This window comes from Giraffa tippelskirchi, chromosome 2, assembly GCF_054371585.1.
Source record: "Giraffa tippelskirchi isolate mGirTip1 chromosome 2, T2T-mGirTip1v1.2.pri, whole genome shotgun sequence".
In the NCBI taxonomy this organism is placed as follows: Eukaryota; Metazoa; Chordata; class Mammalia; order Artiodactyla; family Giraffidae; genus Giraffa; species Giraffa tippelskirchi.
This window is the reverse complement of record NC_137276.1, coordinates 233,663,143-233,688,721: the sequence shown is the minus strand read 5'-3', so window position 1 is coordinate 233,688,721 and position 25,579 is coordinate 233,663,143. Positions and strand designations below refer to the sequence as shown.

Here is a 25,579-nt window from a genome sequence, read left to right as displayed (position 1 = left end):
GAAGTTTTGGATCATCTTAAATACAATGACGTGAAGACAAGTTTGCTTATTCCTTTATGTTCTGGGGTTTCTAAGAAGGCAGTCTAACTATATATATATATTTTTAATTTATATTTTTGTTTGTTCCTAGGCCTACCATGGTCACCATCAAGCCCTGGAAGTGTTAGTACAGTCTTTGTTAGATCTTGACGTGAGGAACAGTAGTGGAAGAACACCCTTGGACCTTGCAGCATTTAAGGGCCACGTAGAATGTGTGGATGTTCTCATTAATCAGGGAGCCTCAATCTTAGTCAAAGATTATATTTTGAAGAGAACGCCTATACATGCCGCAGGTATATCAAAGACTGAATGATTTGATTTACCACTTGCCATCTAATACTCTCTTCCTTTTCTCTTTCTTGTATAATATATTCCTGGTAATTGTCGTAAAGATTTTGATTGTAAAAATTCTAATGATTCTACTCTCAGGGAAAAGACAACAGCAAGATTATAATCACTGTTTAAAAAATATTATCTACTTTAGAAACTGGATTTATATAATAGTCTAACTTTTGAAGTACTTTATCAGGAACACCAAAAAGCACAATATATTTTTACTTCACTTTGATGGAAATTATGATGGATTGGTATGTGCTTTCATTTAACAGCTGATAAGTATTCTACTTACTGTACCAGGGTACTGCATTAAACATTTAATCAGACAGGAGTTACAAAGTGTCTGCCATGTGAGAACTACTTGATGGAGTGTTTTGTGATGTTGTGGATTTGTGACAATGGAAAGCCAGATAACCCTGCCACTGTGATGACTTGGTAGTCTCTGTGTATCACTGCAGATGAAGAGTCACCACTCTCTACAGGAATTACTACAAGGCAGTGTTCATTGTAAATAACAAATTCAAGACTGATATATATGAAGAAGTCCTAGTCAAGTATTTCTCTCATTCCCAGTACGCTATACAAACACTCCTCAGTATCTAGCTGCTGTGTACTGAGTGCCAGTGAATCAGTGTAAAAACAAGAAAAAAAAGATGGGACTAAACAGAATTTCCTTGAAGCATCCACAAGGATCACATCTAAAATCAGGAAAGAAGGGCAACTATCAGGGATAAAAATATTTCCCATATGCCCTTCAGACTTCTGAACGTCTCAGTGGGCAGAGCTTGAAACCAGCCATTGGCAAAGGAGAATGTGACTGACCTGTCTAATTAATCAAGGTGTCACCCTGTGGCTGGAGGCAGGCTGCCCTGCCGAAGTACATTGCCTCCACCAGAGAGCAAAATCACATGAGCGTTTTCTTTCTTGCTTGTTAAATTCAATGAATATTCTAAAAGCATATCAAGAAAATGTGGTTTAAGATGGACATTTTCTACTTTATCATTATATATGTATATATAATTGCTGAAATTTTTAAATATCCTTTACAGCAACAAATGGTCATTCAGAATGCTTACGGCTACTAATAGGAAATGCCGAACCACAGAATGCAGTAGATATTCAAGATGGAAATGGACAGTAAGTTCTCATCATTTTTTTAATTAGATTTAGGATCTAAGACAGATCTTCAGTCTTCATACTTTTGCCCCTATTTTGGTAAGTCTAGCATAGTATGTAACTGAGTAACGTCCAATACAGCTTTTTAAGTATACTTTAAAGCTGAGTCACAGAAAGACTTGTTTAGAAAGCAGGCCAGCCCAGTGTGCCTTCACGGGTGAGGTCTCGGTGGTGACGGAGCTGCTCCTGTTGTTGCCCAGGACTCCTCTGATGCTGTCTGTGCTCAATGGGCACACAGACTGTGTGTACTCGCTGCTCAACAAAGGCGCGAACGTCAATGCCAAAGACAGGTGGGGGAGGACGGCCCTGCACCGAGGGGTAAGCAGAAGCGACCTTTTCTGACAGCTTTTATGGCCTCGTTTCACCTAAAACTGAACGAGGCTGTGTTTATCTGTTTCGTCATTAAGTTTTTACCAAATAATCTTTACTGTTTCTTTCACTGTCTCAGTTTTTGAACTCTGATTTTAAGCAACCACAAAGCACAACTTAATCCAGAGAAAGAATACTGAAACAAAATTTTAATAAAATCTTGAATAGTCTTATACATTTTTTTCTTTTCTTTCTTACACATTTTTGTCTTAACTTTTTCACCTTTGAAATATTTTCATTCAATTAAAAGGCCTTTTTTCCTAGTTTTCATGTTACTCTTATTTTGAAAAAATCACCGCTTTAACTAAATTCTCAAGCCACTTTCAATAACAATACTCAAAATATGGTCAGTGCCTTGATTGGTGGGAGGACGTGGGGAATGTGGGCTGTAAGATCCCTAATCAGCTCTCACTGGCATGTAGTGCCCAACATAGTGTGTTCAGAGACATGCAAACATTTCCTTTTCAGGCAGTCACGGGCCACGAAGAGTGTGTGGATGCATTACTTCAGCATGGTGCTAACTGCTTATTTCGAGATAGCAGGGGCCGGACACCAATACACTTGTCAGCTGCCTGTGGACACATCGGTGTTCTTGGAGCCCTTCTGCAGTCAGCAGCATCTATGGATGCAAATCCAGCCATGGTGGACAATCACGGATACACAGCACTTCACTGGGCCTGCTACAACGGTTAAGTACACAGACACAGACCCACATCCCCTGCCCGCGACGTTGTATACCACAGAAAGACAGCTAACTGTAACACATTCTGACTTCCACGGGAACGTATCATACTCTAGACTGAAATCTGCATATGTTGTCTGAGCACTCTGCAGGTTAAGATCCTTATATCAACAGTAACATGTATGTTCAACATTTTAAGGGAATGAAGTCCTAGTAGAATAGATCATAGAAGCAGAAACTGGAAACTTTTGGACACTTTCACAGTTAAGTGAACTTGGCTGCGTGGTTATAACAGACTGACTTTTAGCTTCCGGGATAGTAGTTGTCACCATTAGTCCTTTTACAGGTAATCTCACCAAAGGTCAGTCAGAGAAGTATAAAGCTATTTTTAAAGGAGAGATGTTAAAAACAGGATTTGGCTTTTGAAATGTCACTAGAATAATGTAAGTAACAGCACGTTAAGAGATTTGCTCATCTTAGATTACAGTTGACTATATTATGTATAGTGTAAAACATCAGTTCTGTCAAAGTGTGTGCTTAGGGTATTATCAAGGTTATGAGGGATTTTTTATTTTGAATTTCAATGTAGCATTCAGGTTATTGTTAGTTGTAAGAAAATATCTATAAAACTAGCTGACAATTCTAATAACTTTCCCTCAAAATGTACAGAAAATAGAAATTACCTCTTTATATAATATTCACTTGCTTAAAAAAAATAAGTATAGTGGCTGTTCTAAACTTCAGCTAACTGCGTTGCCGCAGAGGAGGTGTCTGTCTTTTTGTAATACACTGTTTCATGTGATTCTTATACTGGGAACCATTTTGAGAAATAATTGTTGAGTTGCAGTAAAAGAGGAGAAATATGAATCTTGCAAAGTTATATTAATAATTTAATCAAACATTTTCATGAGTGTTTTCTAGATACACTATTTTAATTTTCACATTAATCCTTGTATCAGAATTGAGAGCTCTAGTCTTTTGTTCTGAGAAAGCATTGCTCTCTTCTTCAGGACTGACCACATTTGGTCATTTTGCAGCTCTGAAGAGTGACTGTTGTTGTTTAGTGGCTCAGTCGTGTCTGACTCTCTGCGACCCCATGAACCGCAGCACGCCAGGCCTCCCTGTCCATCGCCATCTCCCAGAGCTTGCTCACGCTCATGTCCATCGAGTCAGTGATGCCATCCAACCATCTCATCCTCTGTCATCCCCTTCTCCTCCCGCCTTCAATCCTTCCCAGCATCAGGGTCTTTTCCAATGAGTCAGCTCTTCACATCAGATGGCCAAAGTATTTGAGCTTCAACTTCAGCATCAGTCCTTCCAGTGAATATTCAGGATTGATTTCCTTAAGGATTAACTGGTTTGATCTCTTTGCAGTGCAAGGGATTCTCAAGAGTCTTCTCCAACACCACAGTTCAAAAGCATCAGTTCTTTGACGTTCAGCCTTCTTTATGGTCCAGCTCTCACATCCATACATGACTACTAGAAAAACCGTAGCTCTGACTAGACAGACCTTTGTCGGCAAAGTAATGTCTTTGCTTTTTAATACACTGTCTAGATTTGTCATAGCTTTTCTTCCAAAGAGCAAGCATCTTTTAATTTCATGGCTGCAGTCACCATCTGCAGTGATTTTGGAGCCCCCCAAAATGAAGTCTGTCACTGTTTCCAATGTTTCCCCATCTGTTTGCCATGAAGTGATGGGACCAGATGCTATGATATTCCTTTTTTGAACGCTGAATTTTAAGCCAGCTTTTTCACTCTCCTCTTTCACCTTCATCAAGAGGCTCTTTAGGTCCTTCACTTTCTGCCATAAGGGTGGTGTCATCTGCATATCTGAGGTTATTGATATTTCTCCTGGCAATCTTGATTCCAGCATAAGCTTCATCCCGGCAATTCACGTGATGTACTCTGCACAGAAGTTAAATAAGCAGGGTGACAGTATACAGCCTTGACGGACTCTCTTCCCAATTTTGAACCAGGCCTTTGTTCCATGTCTGATTCTAACTGTTGCTTCTTGACCTGCATACAGGTTTCTCAGGAGGAAAGTAAGGTGGTCTGGTATTCTTGTCTCTTGAAGAATTTTCCACAGTTTGTTGTAATACACACAGTCAAAGCCTTTAAGTGTGGTCAGTGAAGCAGAAGTAGATGTTTTTCTGGAATTCTCTTGCTTTTTCTGTGATACAGCAGATGTTGGCAATATGATCTGTGGTTCCTCTGCCTTTTCTAAATTCATCTTGAACATCTGGAATTTCTTGGCTCAAGTACTGTTGAAGCCTAGCTTGAGAATTTTGAGCATTATTTTGCTAGCGTGTGAGATGAGTGCAATTGTGCGGCAGTTTGAGCATTCTTTGGCCTTGCCTTTCTTTGAGATTGGAATGAAAACTGACCTTTTCCAGTCCTATGGCCACTGCTGAGTTTTCCAAATTTGCTAGCATATTGAATGTAGCACTTTCACAGCATCATCTTTTGGGATTTGAAATAGATCAGCTGGAATTCCATCACCTCCACTAGCGTTGTTTGTAGTGATGCTTCCTAAGGCCCACAACTTCGCATTCCAGGATGTCTAGCTCTAGGTGAGTGATCACACCATCACTATATTGATGGTACCATAGAAAACTTGAATAGTTAAATATATCGCTAATTCAAAAGCTTAGTCAGTTTCATTTTTTTTTTTACTATTCCAGATCTTTAGCCAGAGCAGGTTTGAAACTATAAAAACCTTTGGATTTCAACTCTTCCTTTGCATTACAGTGTAATTTGATATCTTACAAGTATAGGGAAAATCAAATAGGAGTAAGACATCTAGAGATGTGAAATTTATTTAAGAAATCAGTGAGATAAAACTATTCTGAAGCAGACTTTTATTGCTCTTTTTTTTTTTTTTAATCAGTGAGAATTAGCTCTTGGAAACATCATACAGTAAGGTATTTTTCCTCAGGTAGAGCATTTAGTTGTAAAAATACTGCTATAACTGTCCTTTGGAGAGTTGGTATTTATTATTATAACATTCCTACCAGGTCCTTCTGGAGAACATGGTTTTTTTTAAGTGAGTTCCCTACTCCATCACTGCTGAATTTAGTCTCTCTGAGCACATTGTGTGCAAGACAAAATTTTGCCCAAACTACATGCTGGGTTGCCATTTAAAGATCATAACAGATGTGTCTAATTTCCAGGCTCTAGTAGAATCGGTGATGATTCTGAATTGAGCTAGAAGGAAGTAGATGTGTGTTGCCTCTATGTACAGAGAATGTACAGGCAGTGTAAAATTAATGCCATATTTACAGCCAAAAGGCTATTTTATAATTTTGGCATTCTGAGAATAGAATATGTAAATAGTTGTACTTCGACTAGTAATTGTACAGCTGAAAAGAAAATTGGAAGCACTCCAACAGAACAGAAAACAGTCTCTTAAAATGGAATGATGCAACACTTCAGAAGAGAACTGGTGATACATATACTCAGCTTTCACATTCCGATTTTTGGTTTGTGGAGTCATTCAGTCACAGAACTAAGAATATTTACATGATCTTGTGTGTTCCTTTTAAAAATGTATCCGTTTTTTTGATGCTTGTAAGCATCTTCAAAATATCCCTCTAAAACATGAGAGGACCAGTCTTTTCTCCTTCTTTTATAAACCAGGACACAAAGTGAAGTTTTTCAGCTTAAGATGACCCAGCGATGACTGCTGGCCGCAGGACTCCCTTTCAGCTGTTCACAGTCTGCTCAGGCGGGGACTCTCACAGCTTCCTGCTTCAGGGCCTGTGGCTTATAGCTATTAATATTTGCTGCTTGGTAAATTAGGACTGAGAAATATAAGGATATTTATTTTAAAATAATAAATCCATTACATGTTAATATAAATAGCATTTTTATGAAAAATAACTATTTTTCAAAAAAAAAAATAGAGTAGCAAATTTCTTTGATGGCTTATTTTAAGAAAAGAATAGTTTGCAGTACCACCCTGGAGCTCCCAGACCACACCTTGAGAACTGCTATCCCAGGAAAATAGGAAACCCTTGAATCAATACTGGACCATCATCCTTCGCTACTTCTTGGCCATGAGTTAACATTCGGAGAAGGAGAGTTAAAGCAGAATTTCTCAGCACTGTTGACATTTGGAGCCATCTAATGTTTAATCCTTTGTTGTGACTGTCCTGTGCTTGCAAGAGGTTTAACAGCAGCCCTGCCTTTTAACCACTAGATGCCACAGCACTTCCCTACCCCATCTCCAATGTCATAAGCAGAAATGTCTCTAGGTGTGGCCAAATGTTCTCTGAGGGCTAAAATTGCTCCAGTTGAGAACCACTAGATGAAAGAACTCACAGGTGATGGAACATAACCACAGGTTTCCTAAAACATACTTTCTTTTCCTGGTAGAAACAATTATAGTATAATGATTAAGTTGAACTGTTGTTTGAGAATGCTAGGGTAATTAGAAAAGAGATATAGCATCACCTTGTTAAGCAGATATTAAGCCATGGAAATAAAGAATCTACTTTATTCCTAATCTGGATCCCAAATGACTAACAAGGTAGAAGCAACATTTAATTTTCCATCATTAATAAAGCAATGGGGGTACTTTTACTAAAACCCTGGCTTTGAAAATTGGGTTTAAGAAAATCTGAGGTTTGAGTTTTCCCCTGTTTTTAAAGTTGCTATTAAATAAAAACTGTGGGCCTGGGCTTCCTTGGTGTCTCGGTGGTAAAGAATTCGCCTGTCAGTGCAGGAGGCACGGGTTCAGTCCCTGATCCAGAATACTACTGAGCCTGTGCTCTGGAGCCTGGAGTAAGCTGCCTAAAGCCCATGCTCTGCAGCAAGAGAAGCCACTACAATGAGAAGCCTTAACACCACAACTGGGGAGTAGTAGCCCCTGGTCTCTGCAACTAGAGAAAAGCCTGCACAGTAGTGAAGACCCAGCATAGCCAAAAATAAATAAAATTGTTTAAAAAAAGAAAAATTGTGGACCTGATACTATGAAAAGACATATAGTTTTTTAAGTAAAAATCTAAGTAGCAGAATGTCCCAGTTGCATCAAAATGAAAAAGTATGTGTTTATGTACATGCAGTTGTATATGCCTAAAAATGTTCTGGAACTGTAAGGCAGTAGGTCTAGAGAGTAGTCCTGGGAGTGGGGACAGGGACATGTACTTTTCTTCCTCTAAACACTTCTGTAAAATAATACCATTAGCTCATTCCTATAACCAGAAAATATTTCAATTTTGAAGTTAATTATGTAGTATGTGTAGACATCCTATTGCTGAATGTTTGAGAGAATGTCACAGTATCAGAACGTATCATAAATAATTTATGATAATCTATAATCTAATTATAGATTTCAAGGTGACTGCTAGTTTTTCTTTGTGATATTATCATCAATGTTGTAAATGAAATATTTCAGATCTTAAAGAGAAAAGTATTTATTTCTTTTGTATTTCCAAGAACAATTTTCTGGAAATGATATTGCTGGGTTAAAGGGCAATTACTGATTACTAGTAAGTATCAGGTCCATAAATAGGAATTCCCTGATTGCTTACTAGTAAAGAACCTGCCGGCCAATGCAGGAGCACAGGCTCAATCCCTGGATCGGTAAGATCCCCTGGAGAAGGAAAGGGCAACCCACGCCAGTATTATTGTTGCTGGAAAATCCCATGACAGAGAAGCCTGGTGGGCTACAGTCCATGGGCTCACAAAGAGTCAGACACGACTTAGCTATTAAAATAACGTTACGTAAATATATATTATTTTGAAAATTACACTATTATATGTAAATAGGTCATTTCAAGAAATAATGCCCAAATAACTCTGATTGGTCACCATGGAAAAAGTGAGACTAATTTTTGTCCCCCACAAAGTAAATAGTTGTCATGTCAATAATAAACTGCTGAAGTTGTACTTTGGCTTTTAAAGTGCCTAAAACTGTTGTTTAATGGGTTCAGTGAACTGACTACTTGTAATCTGTGTAAAGTCTTTTTTTTAATCTGTTGGGATATGTGGATATGTGTGGACACCTTGGTATCTTCTTTGGATTTTAATGTCTGATTCCCATTTACTTATCTAGGTCATGAGACGTGTGTAGAACTCCTTTTAGAACAAGACGTTTTCCAGAAAACAGAAGGAAATGCTTTCAGTGCGTTGCATTGTGCTGTGTAAGTACAGGCAGAATGAATTAGATTTGATTTGAGTATTTAAGAAATAAAGCATCGCTTTGAGAGTGATCACCTTGTTACCTTCACAGAATAAATGACAACGAAGGTGCTGCTGAGATGTTAATTGATACGTTAGGCTCCAGCATTGTGAATGCCACAGATTCAAAAGGAAGGTAGGAATTCAACCATGTAGAAAATTTCATTCGTTATTAGGTTAATATGGGAGAATTTAAAGAAACCCCATTATTACCTAAAGGTTGGTTTTATATTTACAAGTATGAAAGTGAAAGTGAAGTCGCTTAGTCGTGTCCGACTCTTTGTGACCCCATGGACTGTAGCCCACCAGGCTTCTCTGACCATGGGATTTTCCAGGCAAGAATATTGTATAAGGTGTTACAAAATCTTAATTATATTCTCATTATAAAAGGCTTTTCTACCTTGACTAGGGAAACTTGCTAAAGATCTCCCTTTATTAAAAACATACATTCTTGTTGGGCTTCCCAGGTGACATGCATGATAAAGAACCCGCCTGCCAATGCAGGAGATGGAAGAGACTCAGGTTCAATCTCAGGGTCAGGAAGATCCCTGGAGTAGGAAATGGCAACTCACTCCAGTATTCTTGCCTGGAGACTCCCATAGATAGAGGAGCCTGGTGGGCCACAGTCCGTAGAGTTGCAAAGAGTCGGACATGACTGAAGCAACTTAGCGCGTGCTTGTTTCCCAAAGACTCTTTGTTGTTGTTTTTTTGTGTGTGTGGCTGTGTTGAGTCTTAGTTGTGGCACATAGGATTTTTCATTGTGGCTCAAGGACTCTAGTTGTGGTATGCAGCCTCTAGAGTGTGTGGACTCAGTAATTGTGGCACACAGGCTCAGTGGGATCTTAGTTCCTCCACCAGGGGTCAAACTCTCATCCCCTGCATTGCAAGGCGGATTCTTTTTTTTTTTAGTGTGTTTGGTTGTGTCGGGTCTCAGGACACAGGCCCGTGGCATGTGGGATCTTAGTTCAGTGAACCAGGAATCGAACCTGTGTTGCCTGCTTTGCAAGATGTATTCTTAGCCACTGGACCACCAGGGAGTCCCCCTAAAGACTCTTCTTAATAAAGTTAACAGATTTCCAATTACGAAGAGTCTAACAGTTGTAATAGATGACAGTATTTGGGGCAGGATTTGTTTCTTTCAAAATTTCCTTTAATGATGTAATTTTTTTGGCAGTTTCATAATTTACCCTTATTTATATTAGTTTACCTAAATAATAGTTATCAAAAATACAAATTTTTGTGGTAGCAATTAGTAAGCCTATTTGTGTCCAGGCAATGGTCCTACAGCCTGGAATGTAAATCCTCAACAGTCGCTTGTCGTACATTAAGAGTATACATGTGCAGACTTGGCCCAGTCTCTGCATTTCTGTGTGCAGAACCCCTCTGCACGCAGCCGCCTTCACGGACCATGTCGAGTGTCTGCAGCTCCTGCTCGGCCACAGCGCGCACGTCAACTCTGCGGACGCCTCCGGGAGAACGCCTCTCATGACGGCTGCGGAGAACGGGCAGACAAACGCAGTCGGTAAGGAGGCCACCGAGGCCTTGACTGTTCTGAGGATGAATGTCGCTTATGTGTGATACAGCTCCCGTCTGGCTCGGGTTCATTGACGTTTCCGTCAGTGATCTCACCTTTCCTCTGACTGAAAACCTTTGACCTGCCTACTTTGTTTTGGGCCCACAGTATTTTCCCTCGCCCTCATGGTAGCAGGCAGTGTTAGGATGGTCAAGAAACCTGACTCTGGAGTCAGACTAAATGTGAGTCCAGGATCTGGCAAATGAGTGGCCCTATGCCTGTTTTTCTATCTGTACAGTGAGGAAAAGAACAGTACCTACTTCACAGGGTTGTTTTGAGAGCTAAATAAGTTACTGTGAATCTAGAGCACTTAAAACAGTCTGAAATTTAGTAAGCACTCAGAGTGAATGTCAGTTGCTGCTGTTCTCGTCTGTTCCTTATACAGCACACACACACGACGGGATCATATAGACCTTTATATTGCAGTGTGTTTTTGCCAGAGGGTATTTTTCCTTTCTGTCTTCATTTCTCTACAGTGAGCTATTAGTAATGTGAGGTGTATGTTCATAAACAAAAGAGTTGATACAGTTTTTCCTCCCAGAGATGCTGGTTAGCAGTGCTAGTGCGGATCTGACTCTGCAAGATAACAGTAAAAACACCGCCCTCCATTTGGCTTGCAGTAAGGTAGGTACACATCTTAACAAGATTTTTTGATTGTTAATATCGACAGTGGCATTTAAAGTTTTTCCACTTAACTAAAATGAACAGAGCTAGGGACCAGACCTGTCTAATAATCACTGGCTTCAGATTTCTTGGGAAAAAATTACTGATGTGTGAAGCACCATGGTATATGAAATTTCCAGTAAGCCAAGTAAATTTTGGTCCACAGGCTTAAGTGTAATTATTGTCTTTCTCTAATCTCTCTAATCTTAAATATTCTTGTCCTATTCTGTAACCCCCATTACACCAATTCATGTTTGGATGTATATTTAAGACATTAGCCAAGAAAATGCATAGCATGTGAATAGTGATATCTATATCTATATATATATAGATATAAAAATATGGACAAGGATTGGGGCATATTGAATGTATAAAGTTATCTTTGATGGTGCTGAAGTTTTTAAGAGTTACTTGTCATTATTTTAGGGTCATGAAACTAGTGCCTTGTTAATACTGGAAAAGATAACAGATAGAAACCTCATCAATGCAACCAATGCAGCTTTGCAAACGTGAGTACTTCCAGTGTCTAGTGTAAACCTTGTGACCTTTAATTATAAAAATAATTAATGGAATTCTTTTCTAATATGATTGGAATCAGTCTGTCACAGAAGCAATTAAAAAATAAAAAACAATTCTTAAAATTGACAAAACTCATTTCTAAAATCATCATAATTAAAAGACATATTATTCTAAAAGTTTTTGAATTGAAACCCTTATTCTTGAAAATAATAGATTGTCAATCCAATTTTATGGTGGAAAGTAATACTTACTATTCTGTGTGTTTTATGGCAAGCAACTGGAACAATACACTTAACAACAAATGAGGAAAAAAGTTGTATGCATGTCTGTAGCTAGAGAGATTTCAGAAATAATCAGGTTCTTAATGTGAGCCGCCAGTCCTGGGTGACTGCCTAAATCCTGGCCCAGCATCTTCCATTGTTCCTCACCATTTTCATTTGCTGTTCTGCTTTGAGACTTAGTAAAGACAAGAATCTTACAATAATGGTTCCCATTCAGGTCTCAGTCAGATCCCTTAAGGGTCCAGAATGAGTCATGGAGCCTGTCAACTGTTATCAAAACCTATTGGAACTTGTGCTGTTGCAGTTTACTTTTTATGTTTAATACATGTGTTTGCCAACCACATTTCTTAAAACAACAACTTAACAATGCAGTTTAGTTAGGAAATCTTTCTGAACGTTGGTCTTGAAGGAGACTGGCCCAGGGGTCTGTGGAGGTGGGAGCTGCTGATGGCCGGTGCTGGGTGCAGCGCTGACAGGCTCCCCGGGCCTCGCTCCCCTCTTCTCTGCCGTCGGGACAGCGGCCTCCGGTTTGCATCTGTGGGTCTCCATAGCCTGGCGTAAATGGTCTTCAGCAACCAGGGTAGAGAGTGATCACACACATGTGTGGGCCTGCACACATGGACGTGTACACGTATTGTTTTCTCTCCAGACCTCTGCATGTTGCTGCCCGAAACGGGCTGACAATGGTGGTTCAAGAACTCTTGGGGAAAGGGGCAAGCGTGCTTGCGGTTGATGAGAACGGTGAGTAGCGTCTGCTTCCTCTTTCCCTAACCTGTTAGAGGCGTTGGCCTTTCAGTGAGCCACACTTGAAGGAAAGGAGACTTGGGGACTTCTTATTGGTCAGAGAGGAGAGCTGGAGTTAATACTGACTAGGGCTTACCTTGCGGCAAAGGGAACAAGGGCAGGAGAAATAGGAAGAGTCCATCTAACAGGTGAGCTCCTGAGTTTCATGCATCTATTAAATTAGAGTTGTGTTTGCCTGCTCACTCACTCAGTGGAACCCAGCTCTTTGCAACCCCATGGACTATAGCCCGCCAGGCTCTTCTGTCCATGGGATTTTCCAGGGGTTGCCATTTCCTCCTCCAGGGGATCTTCCTGACCCGGGGATCGAAGCTGGGTCTCCCGCGTTGGCTGGATTCTCTTTACCAGCTGTGCCAGCTGGGAAGCCCAAATCAGAGTTAGGGTTTATTAACTTTGGTTTAGTGATACCACCTTTGTTATCTTAGTATTCAAAGAATTTGTTCTTTCAGCAAACATTTATCAAGGCCCTCACTTGAATGCCAGGTTTTATCAGAATCTAGTCTTCCCATCCGTGTGCTGGGTCCTGTCCTCTTTGCCTGCCTGAGGCAGTCACTGTGGTGTCTCTCTGCTTTGTGTCCTATAATAATGGCTCTTGTAGGATCTCTCTGCAGAAAAACATCATTTCTCATCGTAACACAGCTTTCATTACTCCCACTGCTCCTACTGTGGCCGTATTTCTCTGTCCCTCTTTGCAGCACAGTTACTCAAGAGCCATTTCTCCCTCTGTCTCCAGTTCTTCTCCTCTTTCTTTCTCCCTTAAATCCCCTCTGGTCAGACCTTCACCCTCACCACACTACAGCACTGTGCTCAGCAAGACCACCAGTGACCTCCACAGTGTTAGGAATCAACTCTGCTTTGACTTGACATACAGAATTCGACACAACTGATTATTCCTTCCTTAGAAACAGGCTTTTAATGTGGAATTTAAAATGTATGTGAAATACCAGATGGGAAGGTTGCCGTCTGCCATAGCTAGTGTCTGGTATTCCCCCAAGTAGTCTCCATACTTTGCATTTGCAGCACGCTGTTCCCTGGATCAGTAGATGCAGATGACTTATGGCTGGATAAGGGGGAGGGTCAGAGAGAATGCATATGATTTTTATTATAGTATCCTTCTTAAGGATGTTCTTCATTCACAAATATCTGGTTCCTTGAATTAGTAACTGGATGAGGGTTTGTAACTTCTTATTTTGTTGTTAAATAACTACATTTACTGGAACTGAAAATTTTTTTTTTTTTTTTTTACTGATTTTTTATTAAAGTATAAGTGACATACAACATTCTGTTAGTTTCAGGTATACCCATTTTTTTGCATAAACTTTCTTTACGTGGCTTTCTGGACTCCACATTTTCTTAGTTTTCCTCCTTCAGTTTCTTTTGCTAAGTTTCTCTCTCTTCTCCTCAACTTGTTACTGTCGGAGGGCTGTCAAGTTCAGTACTTCATTCTTTTTGCTTTCTCTACACGTCTACTTCTGCTTCATTGACTACACTAAAGCCTTTGACTGTGTGGTTCACAACAGACTGGAAAATTCTTTAAGAGATGGGAGTATTAGACCACCTTACCTGTTTCCTGAGAAACCTGTATGCAGGTCAAAAAGCAACAGTTAGAACCAGACATGAAACAACAGACTGGTTCAAAACTGGGAAAGGAGTACGTCAAAGCTGTGTATTGTTACCCTGCTTATTTAACTTCTGTGCAGAGTACATCATGTGAAATGCTGGGCTGGATGAATCACAAGCTAAAATCAAGACTGCTGGGAGAAATATCAATGACTTCAGATACACAGATGACACCACTCTATTGGCAGAAAGCGAAGAGGAACTAAAGAACCTCTTGATGAGGGTGAAAGAGGAGAGTGAAAAGGCTAGCTTAAAACTCAACATTCAAAAAACTTAAGATCACGGCATCCAGTCCCATCACTTCCTGGCAAATAGATGGGGGAAAAGTGGGAACAGTGACAGACTATTTTCTTGGGCTCCAAAATCACTGCAGACGGTGACTGCAGCCATGAAATTAAAAGACGCTTGCTCCTTGGAAGGAAAGTTATGACAAACCTGGAGAATGTATTAGAAAGCAGAGACATCACTTTGCCAACAAAGATTTATATAGTTAAAGCTATGGTTTTTTCCAGTAGTCATGTATGGATGTGAGAGTTGGACCATAAAGAAGGCTGAGCGCCCAAGAATTGATACTTTCATACTGTGGTACTGAAAAGATTCTTGAAGAGTCCCCTGGACAGCAGGGAGATCAAACCAGTCAATCCTAAAGGAAATCAACCCTGAATATTCATTGGAAGGACTGATGCTGAAGCTGAAGCTCCAATACTTTGCTCTCCTGATGCAAAGAGCTGACTCATTGGAAAAGACCCTGATATTGGGAAAGATTGAAGGCAAAAGGAGAAGGGGACGACAGAGGATGGGATGGTTGGATGGCATCGCTGACTGAATGGACACGAGTCTGAGCAAGGGAGATAGTGAAGGAGTGGGAAGCCTGGTGTGCTACAGGTCATGAGGTTGCAAAGAGTCGGCCACAGCTTAGTGACTAAACAACACTACCTACATTCACTCTCTGGGTGACCTCATCCAGTTCTGGGGTTCTAAACACTGCATCTGTGCTGAGAATGTGTAAACTCACGTCTGCAGCTGCCTGACTGATAGCGTACCCTGTGAATGTCTCATGCACAGGTCCAGAGCTGGACTGCTGACCCTTTCTCTCCCCGCTGCCAAGCCTGCTCTCTGCACAGCCATCCTTGGCTCAGCTGAGACCATTCCCATCCTTGCGATTGCTCCTTGACCCCCCTCATACCCAGGGCATAATCCACCAGCATGTACTATTGATCTACCGCCAAAGTATATTCAAATATGCACACTTTTCCCCCTCTACTACCACCCTTGGCTAGGATCCTTTTAAAATACGTGGGGAGGGGCTTCCCTGGTGGCTCAGTGATAAAGAACCTGCCTGCCAGTGCAGGAGACACGGGTTTGATCCCTGGTCCAAGAAGATCCCACTCGCCATGGAGCAACTCAGTCCATGTGCCCACAACTGCTGAGCCTGTGCTCGAGAGCCTGGGAGCCGCAGCTGCTGAAGCCGGAGTGCTGAGGCCCCGTGCTCCACAGTCAGAGCAGCCCCCGCCGTGAGAAGCCTGGCACCGAGACCAGAGAGAGGTGCGGCAAGATGCTGCTCACCCGGCTGTCAGCTCGCTCTGTGACCACTCCCCCTTGTCTCCTCGTCCTCCCCTCTTGTCTAGTTCTGCCACGCTGGCTGCTCACACCGTGTCCATGCTGGGGCACATGCATCATTCTTCCAGCTTCAAACACTCTGCCCCCAGTAGTCTTTGACTAGACCCTTCACCTGTTTCCAGTCTTAGCTCAAATGTCATCTAGTCAGTGAATCCCATCCTGACTACCCTTCTTACACTACAGCCTGCTGACCACCCCCATCGCATTCTCAGTTCTTATTACCCTGCTCTGTTCCTTCCTTTTCCTTCTTGCCACAGAGCATATCTTCTCACATACAAGGGCAGGAGTCTGTGCCCACAGGTCTATGCTGAGTGGTCAGAAGAGCACCTGGCCACGTCGAGCTCAGCGGGTTTGTGTAGGTGATGGGGTGCTAAGCAGTGTGCTGAGTCCTGCAGGCAGACTGTGGGGTCCAAGACAGCCTACTGCCTTGAGTGGAAGTGAGAACAAACAGACTGTCACAAGGCCCTCGGAGTAGTTCAGTTAGAATAAACCTAGAATGCCGTGAGGGACATCAGGGAAGGCACCCCAAAGTGCCTTCTGAGCCAGAGTCCAAAGGATAAGGAAAGAGATGGGAGAAAACTTTCTAAGCTGGGCGAGTGGCATACTTAATAGAGATACAACGCAGGGCAGCAAGAGTACTGAGTTACACCACACCAGAGTCTCAGGTCAAGTGGCGAAGGATCTTTGTGTCAGGGAGACCGAAGCTAGTCTGAAAGGGAGCAAGTCTAGACCAGGTAACAAGTTCACAGTCAGGCTGGGGGAGGGAGTGGGCAGAATTAAGGCAGAGATGGAGATGAAAGGACGTTGGGTTTCTTCCCTCCCCAAGCTGCAATGAATCCTATCAAAAGCAGATTCATCGGAGCCTGGGCAGGGAAGAAGTGGCCTGTAGTCTGGCATGGAGCAATGTGGGCAGGGGCGGGGAGGCCATTGTTTAAGGTGAGAGTGTAGGAGGAAGAGCTGGGTTCACTTAGGAACATGAGAAAAGCTCACTGGCAACTCCAAGTGGCTAATTGAATATAGATATATGGATCTGGAGCCCAAAGTTAGCAAGATCTAGGTTGGACATAGAAATCTGGGAATCATTAGTTTAATATAGTCATGAAATCCATAGAAGTGAGTGGTACCACCCACTAAGATAAGTTCAGACTCACCTAATTTGAAAGAAACTTTCACTGTCAGCAAATTATATTTCTGGAAATAAGCAATATAGATTAAAATGAGCCTAATTGCTAACCTATATAAGATATTTGGTCACATTGTGAGGCTGTAAATCAAATAGCCAATAGACAATCTTTGTTGGTCATTTTCAAGGTTTTTATTCGCTTTTCCATATGGAAAGGATAATAAACAGATGACAATGAAGGTCACCTGTGACCTGATGTCTTCTTACATACTTTGCAATATGAGATAGTAATCAGGGTCCAAAGTTGGCAAGTCATAGTAAGTACCCATTTTATTTTGTAATCAATTCTAACCTTCAGATTAATGATCCAGTTATAAATTGCTCCAGTAACAACAGAGGTTGATGATTTAATTAGACTCTGTGTTTTCACTGTCTTCTTTCCTGACCCAACCAAGTGTTTCCAGTTTGTTGCACGGATACTTTGTTGTGGTGGTATTGTTCAGTCGCTAGGACTCTTTGTGGCTCCATGGACTGCAGCACCGTAGACTCCTCTGTCCACCACTGTCTCCCAGAGTTTGCTCAAACTCATGTCCATCCTCTGCCACCCCCTTCTACTTTTGCCTTCAATCTTTTTCAGCATCAGGGTCTTTTCTAGCAAGTCAGTTCTTCACATCAGGTGGCCAAAAGCATCAGTCTGTCCAATGAATATTCAGGATTGGTTTCCTTTAGGATTGACTGGTTTGATGTCCTTGCAGTCCAAGGGGCTCTCAAGAGTCTTCTCCAGCACCACAGTTTGAAAGCATCAATTCTTCAGCACTCAACCTTCTTTATGGTTCAACTCTCTTTATGGTACATGACTACTGGAAAAACCATAGCTTTGACTAGATCGACTTTGTCAGCAAATTGATGTCTCTGCTTTTCAATACACTGTTTAGGTTTGTCATAACTTTCCTTCCAAGGCGCAAGTGTCTTTGACTTTCACGGCTGCAGTCACCGTTCTCAGTGATTCTGGAGCCCAAGAAAACAGTCTGTCACTGTTCCCACTTTCCCTCCATCTGTTTGCCTTGAAGTGATGGGACCAGATGCCATGATCTTAGTTTTCTGAATGTTGAGCTTTAAGCCAGCTTTTCACTCTCCTCTTTCCCTTTCATCAAGAGGCTCTTTAGTTTCTCTTCACTTTCTGCCATAAGGGTGGTGTCATCTGCATATCTGAAGTGGTTATTTCCCCTGGCAATCTTGATTCCAGCTTGTGATTCATCCAGCCCAGCATTTAGAGTTAAAGTCAGTCTTCTGCTAAAGAAGGGAACATGTACAAAGGAAACACTTGTTTGCTTTAGGAGCTTTAAACCTGTCTAGTTTATCTGTTTTCTCAGTGGACTGTGACCCCAAAAGCAATTAAATGGTAGCCATGTCCTTTCATTGACCATACATATTTTGAGCACCACCTCAGAGCCTCATTCACAAATCTGTGCACATTTAGTTTTCTCAGCATGTAAGCCCTTCCTTACAAAACTACAGATTAGCGGGAAAACTCCCCCACCATTCTGAGTGAAGTTTTACCAGACTTTTTCCCCCTTACTCTAGCCTGATACCATCTGGGAACTTGGATGGATGCAGGTAAGTTATGAGACAGTGAGGAACCGTCCATCCTGGACCTCAGTTTCCTCTGTAGTCTGTTAGGTCTCCTCCACCCTGGGTTTCTATGACTTTCCTCTTTTACTGTTTATTACAAAGTTCTGAATCATTCTAATTAAGCCATCTTATTATATAAGCCAGGTAGTTTAAAATATGTCTCAAGTTGAAGACCAGGGTAGGTTTACTGCCTTTTTTTAGTGAAATGAGTCTTAGGATGAATGATTTTTAAACTTATTTTTAATTCCAGGCTATACCCCAGCTTTGGCCTGTGCTCCCAACAAGGACGTGGCTGATTGCCTCGCTCTCATTTTGGCCACCATGATGCCTATCTCATCAAGTAGCCCTTTATCATCCCTGACATTCAATGCCATTAACCGTTACACCAACACCTCGAAAACTGTCAGCTTCGAAGCCTTGCCCATCATGAGAAATGAACCCAGCTCCTACTGTAGCTTCAACAACATCGGCGGGGAGCAGGAGTACTTATACACCGATGTGGATGAGCTCAATGACTCCGATTCAGAAACCTACTGACAGGCTGAGCCAGAGACCTGGGGAGGAGTTCTGACACTGATGCTTCAAACTGTGCTTTTTCAGGAAAAAGGCACTTTCTTATTCACATACACATGCAACCTAAGAGAGATGGCAGAGTGCGCAAACGGAAGAAATACGATGACATTAGAAGAACAGTTTTAAAGGCACATTTTACAAAAGGAACTTCTAGAATCTTGAAGCAGACTTGCCCAGAGGAGAGCACTTGATGTCACATTGCCTTGTGGAATGGTGGGATTTGGTTTTGCAGTGCCGGGAATTATTTGGGACACTGCACCCCAGTCTGCTCACACGATCAACACTGTCGTGAAAGAAGAAATAAGGGCACTAGATATCAATTTTATCAATAAAACTACAACTGAATTTAAGGGCAATAAAAGTTTGGTACAACAGGCATGATGTGCACAGCAAATTGCCAAAGGACCAAATGACTCGGGTTTAGTAGAGCACCACTTTGCGGAAACTGGAGCGGGTGAGACTAGATGTTATCCAAACCAAACTTCAATATTTCTGAAAATTAAGCCGAGATTTGGTTTTCAGTGTTGATTTTTTTAAAAAAGAAAACATCTGAAAGCCTTCTAATATGTATTAAACCATGAGAGAAAGCAGATGTATTTTTACATTTTTTTTTCTTTTACATAAAAATTTTAAAAATTCCAACTTTTGTAATATTAGAATTGAAAACCAGCTGACTGGGTGCAGTCAGGGTGAAAATATTTGTGATGTAGACATGTAATAGATCAGGCTGTTGGTTGCCGGGTTTTGAATGATTTAGGTTTAAAACTGAATGAACTATTTTGTTTGAAAATGTAAAGAATTTCCTCGAAGAAGGAAATGTCATAAAATCAGGAAGTGGATGATTCTCACCCTGTTGCAGCCAGGTGGTCCTGGGGAGTGGCATTCTCAGCCTCACTACTTCGGATGGTACACTTCCGTCACCTTTGTGTAACCCCTGTGCCTCCACAGTGGATTAGGGTATTTTTGTTGTCATTGTTTAGTGAAGAATCAAAAAGAAAAACTCCCTTGCTACTCACAAGTTAACATCATCAGGTCTCTTGGAAGGCATTTCTATACTGGGCAAGGTTTAAAATACTAAAGCTTTTAGGTCTTATTCACATTTAAAGTAGCGTGTTTATAACATGCTACTGTTTAGGGAAAGAAGCAATTGCCAGCCAGATTGGAAGACTGCCTTTCAAATAACAAAAAGAGGGGGGGAAGGCTGATGTTTAGGCTTTTAAACGACAATTTATATGGGTCTGCTTTTACTATAACTGTCGCCTTCCCAGTGAAAATGATTTCACTTACGTAGAGGGTCTTCCAGGTCGGGGTAGAGTTCCATAAATTTTCACAAAGTGATTCCCAATTTCATTTTATTCTTTTTGTATCGTGAAACTGGAAACTTTATGACATTGTAAATTATCAGCTGGTTTTTCTGAATATAAAGTGTGAAAACACAGAACAGTATTTTGATCTATTTGATAATTTTGTGGGTTTTTGAAGAATTAATGAGCATGTAAATAGAAATAGTGACTGCTTGAATACTGTATTTACTTGCACTCTTTCAGTACATCAAGATTCCTGTATATTTTAGAGTATAATAAAACACAGATGTGAGTTGTATTTAATGCATAATGTATTTGTATCTGTGCATATTACTTAAAAATCTATAAAGTTTCTAGGGCATTGACTACTAGATTTTAAGCATTTTTTTCTAAAATATTTACAGAAATTATAAATGTAATTGTCCATCTTTTCTTTATAATATAAAGAAGTCATAATGAACCCTTCCTAATTATTAGTGGTAGGAAGGTGTATATGCATTTTAAAGACAGCAGACTACATTTTCTTTTGTACCTTTTGAAAAAAAAGAAAAAACTCAAGAAGATTCTAAAGGTATACATATGTGTACTTTCTCTTTCCTTTTAGGAATTCTCTTCTGAATTCCCTGAGGGAATTTCCTAGAGTCTCAGAATTGAAAGAGACCTGAGGTTCATCCAGTCTAGCCTCTTAACAAATGCAGGAGCCCCTTCTACCAGGGTGAGCCTTCCACCTTGAACACTTCCAGTGACTCTACCTCACCAGGCAGTCCACTCAGTTGCTGAGCAGCTCCAGCTGTTAGAAAGGTCTTCCTTAGGTGGAGCTGAAGCCTCCCTTCCTCCCGGGAACTTAGGTCCTCGGGCCCTGGGTCCGTCCTCCAGGAGAACACGGAGAACCTCGGCAGGATGACGCATGCCCTCTTCTCTTCCGCAGGCTGTTGGACTCATCTGCTGAAGCGATTTCCAGAAGGACTCATTAGACACGCTGTTAGATTTACTGCCTCTGATGAAACTCAAGGTGTAGCTATAAAGTAACAAGCTGTTCTTAATTTATCCTCACACGCACCAGAATTCAGAGCTTGCATCATTTTATGTACATGATGCTGTGACTAGAAATACTTGTGAAGTGGGTCTTCCGATCACTTACCAACTAGGGAAACTATTCCATTGCTTTATGATCTCATTTTGTGACAGGCTGTCCCCTAGCTTGATCAGCCGCTTCCTTTGGTTAGCACCAGATGAGGGGAAATCCCAAAGTATCGTCCTGAACAGTGTTAGAACAGCACTGGTATTGTTGGAGGAGACCAGCGGACTGCTTGAATGAAGGGACACAGCACCAGTGAGTTCCTTTATAGTTAAACCTTGTGCATCAAAGGCATTCAGGCCCTATTCTGTAATGGTTTTTATACTCGCACAGAATAGAAAAGCCTGTGTGCTTTCTTAATTTCTGCATGGAAGATGACATCTGAAGTATCTGATGTATATTATAATACCAGCTTCTGCTCTGGAACTACTTTTAGGGCAGTGGTGATAATAGCAAATAACCTCCTTTAACAAGACACACAACTCAAACAGTACCGTTTAGTTCAGGAGCTGTCTTAAGTGTAGCTGTCGATTTGGGGTTTAATTTGGCTTATATCAGACCTTTTAAATAAACTTTTTTAATGCAATAAATCAAGTGTCTTTTTTTCACGTGCAAACTTCTTTTCCCTTAAAATATCTGACTAGTGTTGAATTGTAACTGGTTTTTACCTTTCTTTAGTAACTTATTGAATTTTCAATAAAGCTGTTTTAGAATTTAGATGAACCTTTCTAAACAAGCATTTTAAATACAGTTATTCAACAGATACTTATGGCTTGCCTGTTACATGCTTGGGAGGGAATGGGCAGAAAGTGAGCCTCAAAATTGGGGTCTTGTCCTCTTGGAGCTTATAGTTTCATCATGGGAAGGTACAAACCTAAAAGTGGAAAGTAAAAGTGTAACTGATGAACTGCTAACTGAAGCAAGTCAAGACTACAAGATCCCTGTGGGAAGGGTGATCAGAACAGACTTCTTGGAAGGGTACATACCTAAAAGTGGAAAGTGAAAGTGTAATTGATGAACTGCTAACTGAAGCAAGTCAAAACGACAACAAGATCCCTCTGGGAAGGGTCATCAGAACAGACTTCTTGGAAGAGGTAGTATTTAGGCAGAACATTGAGGAACAAATCTGATTTGAGCAGGTGGAGAAGGGGCAAATGATAGCCTGAGTGAGAACAGAATCAGCAGTTCCTAAAATGCTTGGTGGAGGGGAGGTGGATGGCACGGATGCCAGCACTTAGTGTGCAAACCTACAGAAGTATTTATTATGCACAGAGATTAGATGGAAGTGAGAGCAAGTAGATACAATTAAGTGATGGGAGGAACAGGCCAAGAAGACTTGGATAACTTTGCCAAATGGTCTTAATGCTGATAATAGGAACAGAAAGTGCATATACAGTGTTTGTCATGCACCAGGCAAGGTTGTAAGTACTTGAAATCCATCTCTTAATCCGCACAACTGTCCTGTGAGGTAGCTGCTATTCATAGCACCATTGAACACAGGAGGAATGAGGCAGAAAGGTGAGCTGACTTCTGCCTGAGCTTGTTTGGCCAATAATTCATGAGGCCCAGATTCACAACCAGGCAGTTGTTCCCACCTTTGGTGCTCAATCGCCTGATGATCTCTGATAATGCTTTCTAGGCCTTGTTGAAATTGGCCATTTTGAAACTGGACCATATGCGTGATGACTAAATGAGGTAAGTTCCTTTCAGTTTCACTACCCCAGGTCATGAGTTTGAGAAAAAACACATGTACCGCAACAGATGTTTATTGAACACCTGCCATGTCCCAAGAGCTGTGCTCGGCTCTGGGCATAGTGCATTGGGGGCAGAGCGTTTACCGGTGTGTCCTCCCGTTGGAGCCTCAGAGAAGGACAGCTGCTCATGTTTCTGTTGCTATTGCTGCTTCAAGTCTTGGCAAGCTAACCTCCTCACTTCTGCCTCTGCAGGTGGCCGGCGGGCTTGGCTGGGTGATGCTCAAGCTGGAGCCTGGCTGGACTGGACCGCGCTGTGAACGGGGCTCCATCTGCCCCCTCTGAGTTCCTGCATGCCAAGCACAAGAAGGAAAACCTGCCCTCCACACACACAGGTCACACCTCTGCGTCACAGTTGCTGATACGCCACTGCCGAGCCCAAGCTCAGCGAGATGGGGCAGTTGGCTCTGCTTGTCAGAGAAAAGAACTTGAGTTCAGTTCACGATGAACTTAGCCCTGAAACGATGAGCCACACCGTCTTCTTGTTGTTTTAGGTTTACCCATGGACATGCCTAGCAGTCTGCTCTCTGCCTGCTCCTTCCCTTCTTGTGGTTCCCCTTCCGGTGTGGGGGGTTCAGATAGAAAAGGGGGTTGCAGAAATGACTTTTGAGTTGGAAACTTCTTCCCTGGTAGTGCTGAACTGATAGGGTAGGTGTTGGATTTCAATGTAGTGCCATTCCCCTCCCGTGTCTGATTGTGACCATTCACCCCAGCTCTCCACTAGCTAGATCATGTCCTCACCTCGTCTCCAGCACTTGGGTAAGTCCCCGTTTCTCTGCCTTCCTCCATCTGTGTTATTTCTCCTTTCCTTGAGAGTGTTGTACCCCACTTGCCATCCTTTGCTTTATTGACTGTGCCAAAGCCTTTGGCTTTGACTATGTGGATCACAATAAACTGTGGAAAATTCTGAAAGAGATGGGAATACCAGACCATCTGACCTGTCTCTTGAGAAACCTGTATGCAGGTCAGGAAGCAACAGTTAGAACTGGACATGGAACAACAGACTGGTTCCAAATAGGAAAAGGAGTACGTCAAGGCTGTATATTGTCACCCTGCCTGTTTAACTTAAATGCAGAGTACATCATGAGAAACGCTGGGCTGGATGAAGCACAAGCTGGAATCAAGATTGCTGGGAGAAATGTCAATAACCTCAAATATGCAGATGACACCACCCTTATGGCAGAAAGTGAAGAAGAACTAAAGAGCCTCTTGATGAAAGAGGAGAGTGAAAAAGTTGGCTTAAAGCTCAACATTCAAAAAACTAAGATCATGGCTTCCAGACCCATCACTTCATGGCAGATAGATGGGGAAACAGTGGCTGACTTTATTTTTCGGGGCTCCAAAATCACTGCAGATGGTGCTTGCAGCCATGAAATTAAAAGACGCTTACTCCTTGGAAGGAAAGTTATGACCAACCTAGACAGCATATTAAAAAAGCAGAGACATTACTTTGCCGACAAAGGTCTGTCTAGTCAAGGCTATGGTTTTTCCAGTGGTCATGTATGGATGTGAGAGTTGGACCATAACGAAGGCTGAGTGCTGAAGAATTGATGCTTTTGAACTGTGGTGTTGGAGAAGACTCTTGAGAGTCCCTTGGACTGCAAGGAGATCCAAAGAGTCCATCCTAAGGGAAATCATTCTTGAATATTCATTGGAAGGACTGATGTTGAAGCTGAAACTCCAATACTTCGGCCACCTGATGTGAAGAACTGACTCATTGGAAAAGACCCTGATGCTGGGAAAGATTGAGGGCAGGAGGAGTAGGGGACGACAGAGGATGAGATGGTTGGATGGCATCACCGACTCAATGGACATGAGTTTGAGTAAACTCCGGGAGTTGGTGTCAGGGAAGCCTGGCGTGCTGCAGTCCATGGGGTTGCAAAGAGTTGGACGTGACTGAGCGACTGAACTGAACTGACTGAATGCAGCTAACATTGAAGTCAATACTCAGATTCTGAAAACCCCAGGGCCTTTAAAAATATGCTGTCTACTCTGCCCGTCCTACATAAATAGAACAAGAAAGTCTGGATGACAGGTCATTTGTTGATAACATGGCTTAGTGAATATTTTAAGCCAACTGTTGAAACCCACTGCTCAGAAGAAAAGATTCCTTTTGAGATGACTGCTCATTGAGAGTGCACATGGCTGCCCAAGAGCTCAGAGGGAAATGCACACGAGATTCACGTTCCACACTTGCCGACACAGCATCCATACTTCAGCACATGGACTAAGGAGTAATTTCAACTTTTGAGACATTAT

At 41.7% G+C, this 25,579-nt stretch overlaps 1 protein-coding gene and 1 long non-coding RNA gene across 22 annotated transcripts in view; both read left to right on the top strand.

Annotated features, from left to right (window-relative positions):
• The window catches only part of ANKRD28 (ankyrin repeat domain 28), a 199,941-nt gene extending 179,152 nt beyond the window's left edge, over window positions 1-20,789 (top strand). For 16 of the 21 annotated variants that reach the window (XM_081573252.1, XM_081573248.1, XM_081573253.1 and 13 more), the window contains 11 exons: window positions 131-332; window positions 1,425-1,512; window positions 1,752-1,869; window positions 2,389-2,608; window positions 8,658-8,745; window positions 8,835-8,918; window positions 10,159-10,304; window positions 10,897-10,979; window positions 11,445-11,527; window positions 12,468-12,559; window positions 18,865-20,789. In XM_081573252.1, the coding sequence (XP_081429378.1) occupies window positions 131-332; window positions 1,425-1,512; window positions 1,752-1,869; window positions 2,389-2,608; window positions 8,658-8,745; window positions 8,835-8,918; window positions 10,159-10,304; window positions 10,897-10,979; window positions 11,445-11,527; window positions 12,468-12,559; window positions 18,865-19,151 (1,491 nt within the window). In that variant the 3' untranslated portion in view covers window positions 19,152-20,789. Of the gene's footprint in view, window positions 1-130; window positions 333-1,424; window positions 1,513-1,751; window positions 1,870-2,388; window positions 2,609-8,657; window positions 8,746-8,834; window positions 8,919-10,092; window positions 10,305-10,896; window positions 10,980-11,444; window positions 11,528-12,467; window positions 12,560-18,864 lie in introns of all 21 variants that reach the window. The other 5 variants (XM_081573247.1, XM_081573250.1, XM_081573259.1 and 2 more) reach the window with 1 other exon arrangement.
• Window positions 20,790-21,095: 306 nt separating this feature from the next.
• On the top strand, window positions 21,096-22,159 carry LOC145539357 (uncharacterized). The gene is made up of 2 exons (XR_014077738.1): window positions 21,096-21,206; window positions 21,420-22,159. It is a non-coding gene; the product is annotated as an uncharacterized LOC145539357 (long non-coding RNA).
• Window positions 22,160-25,579: the final 3,420 nt, after the last annotated feature.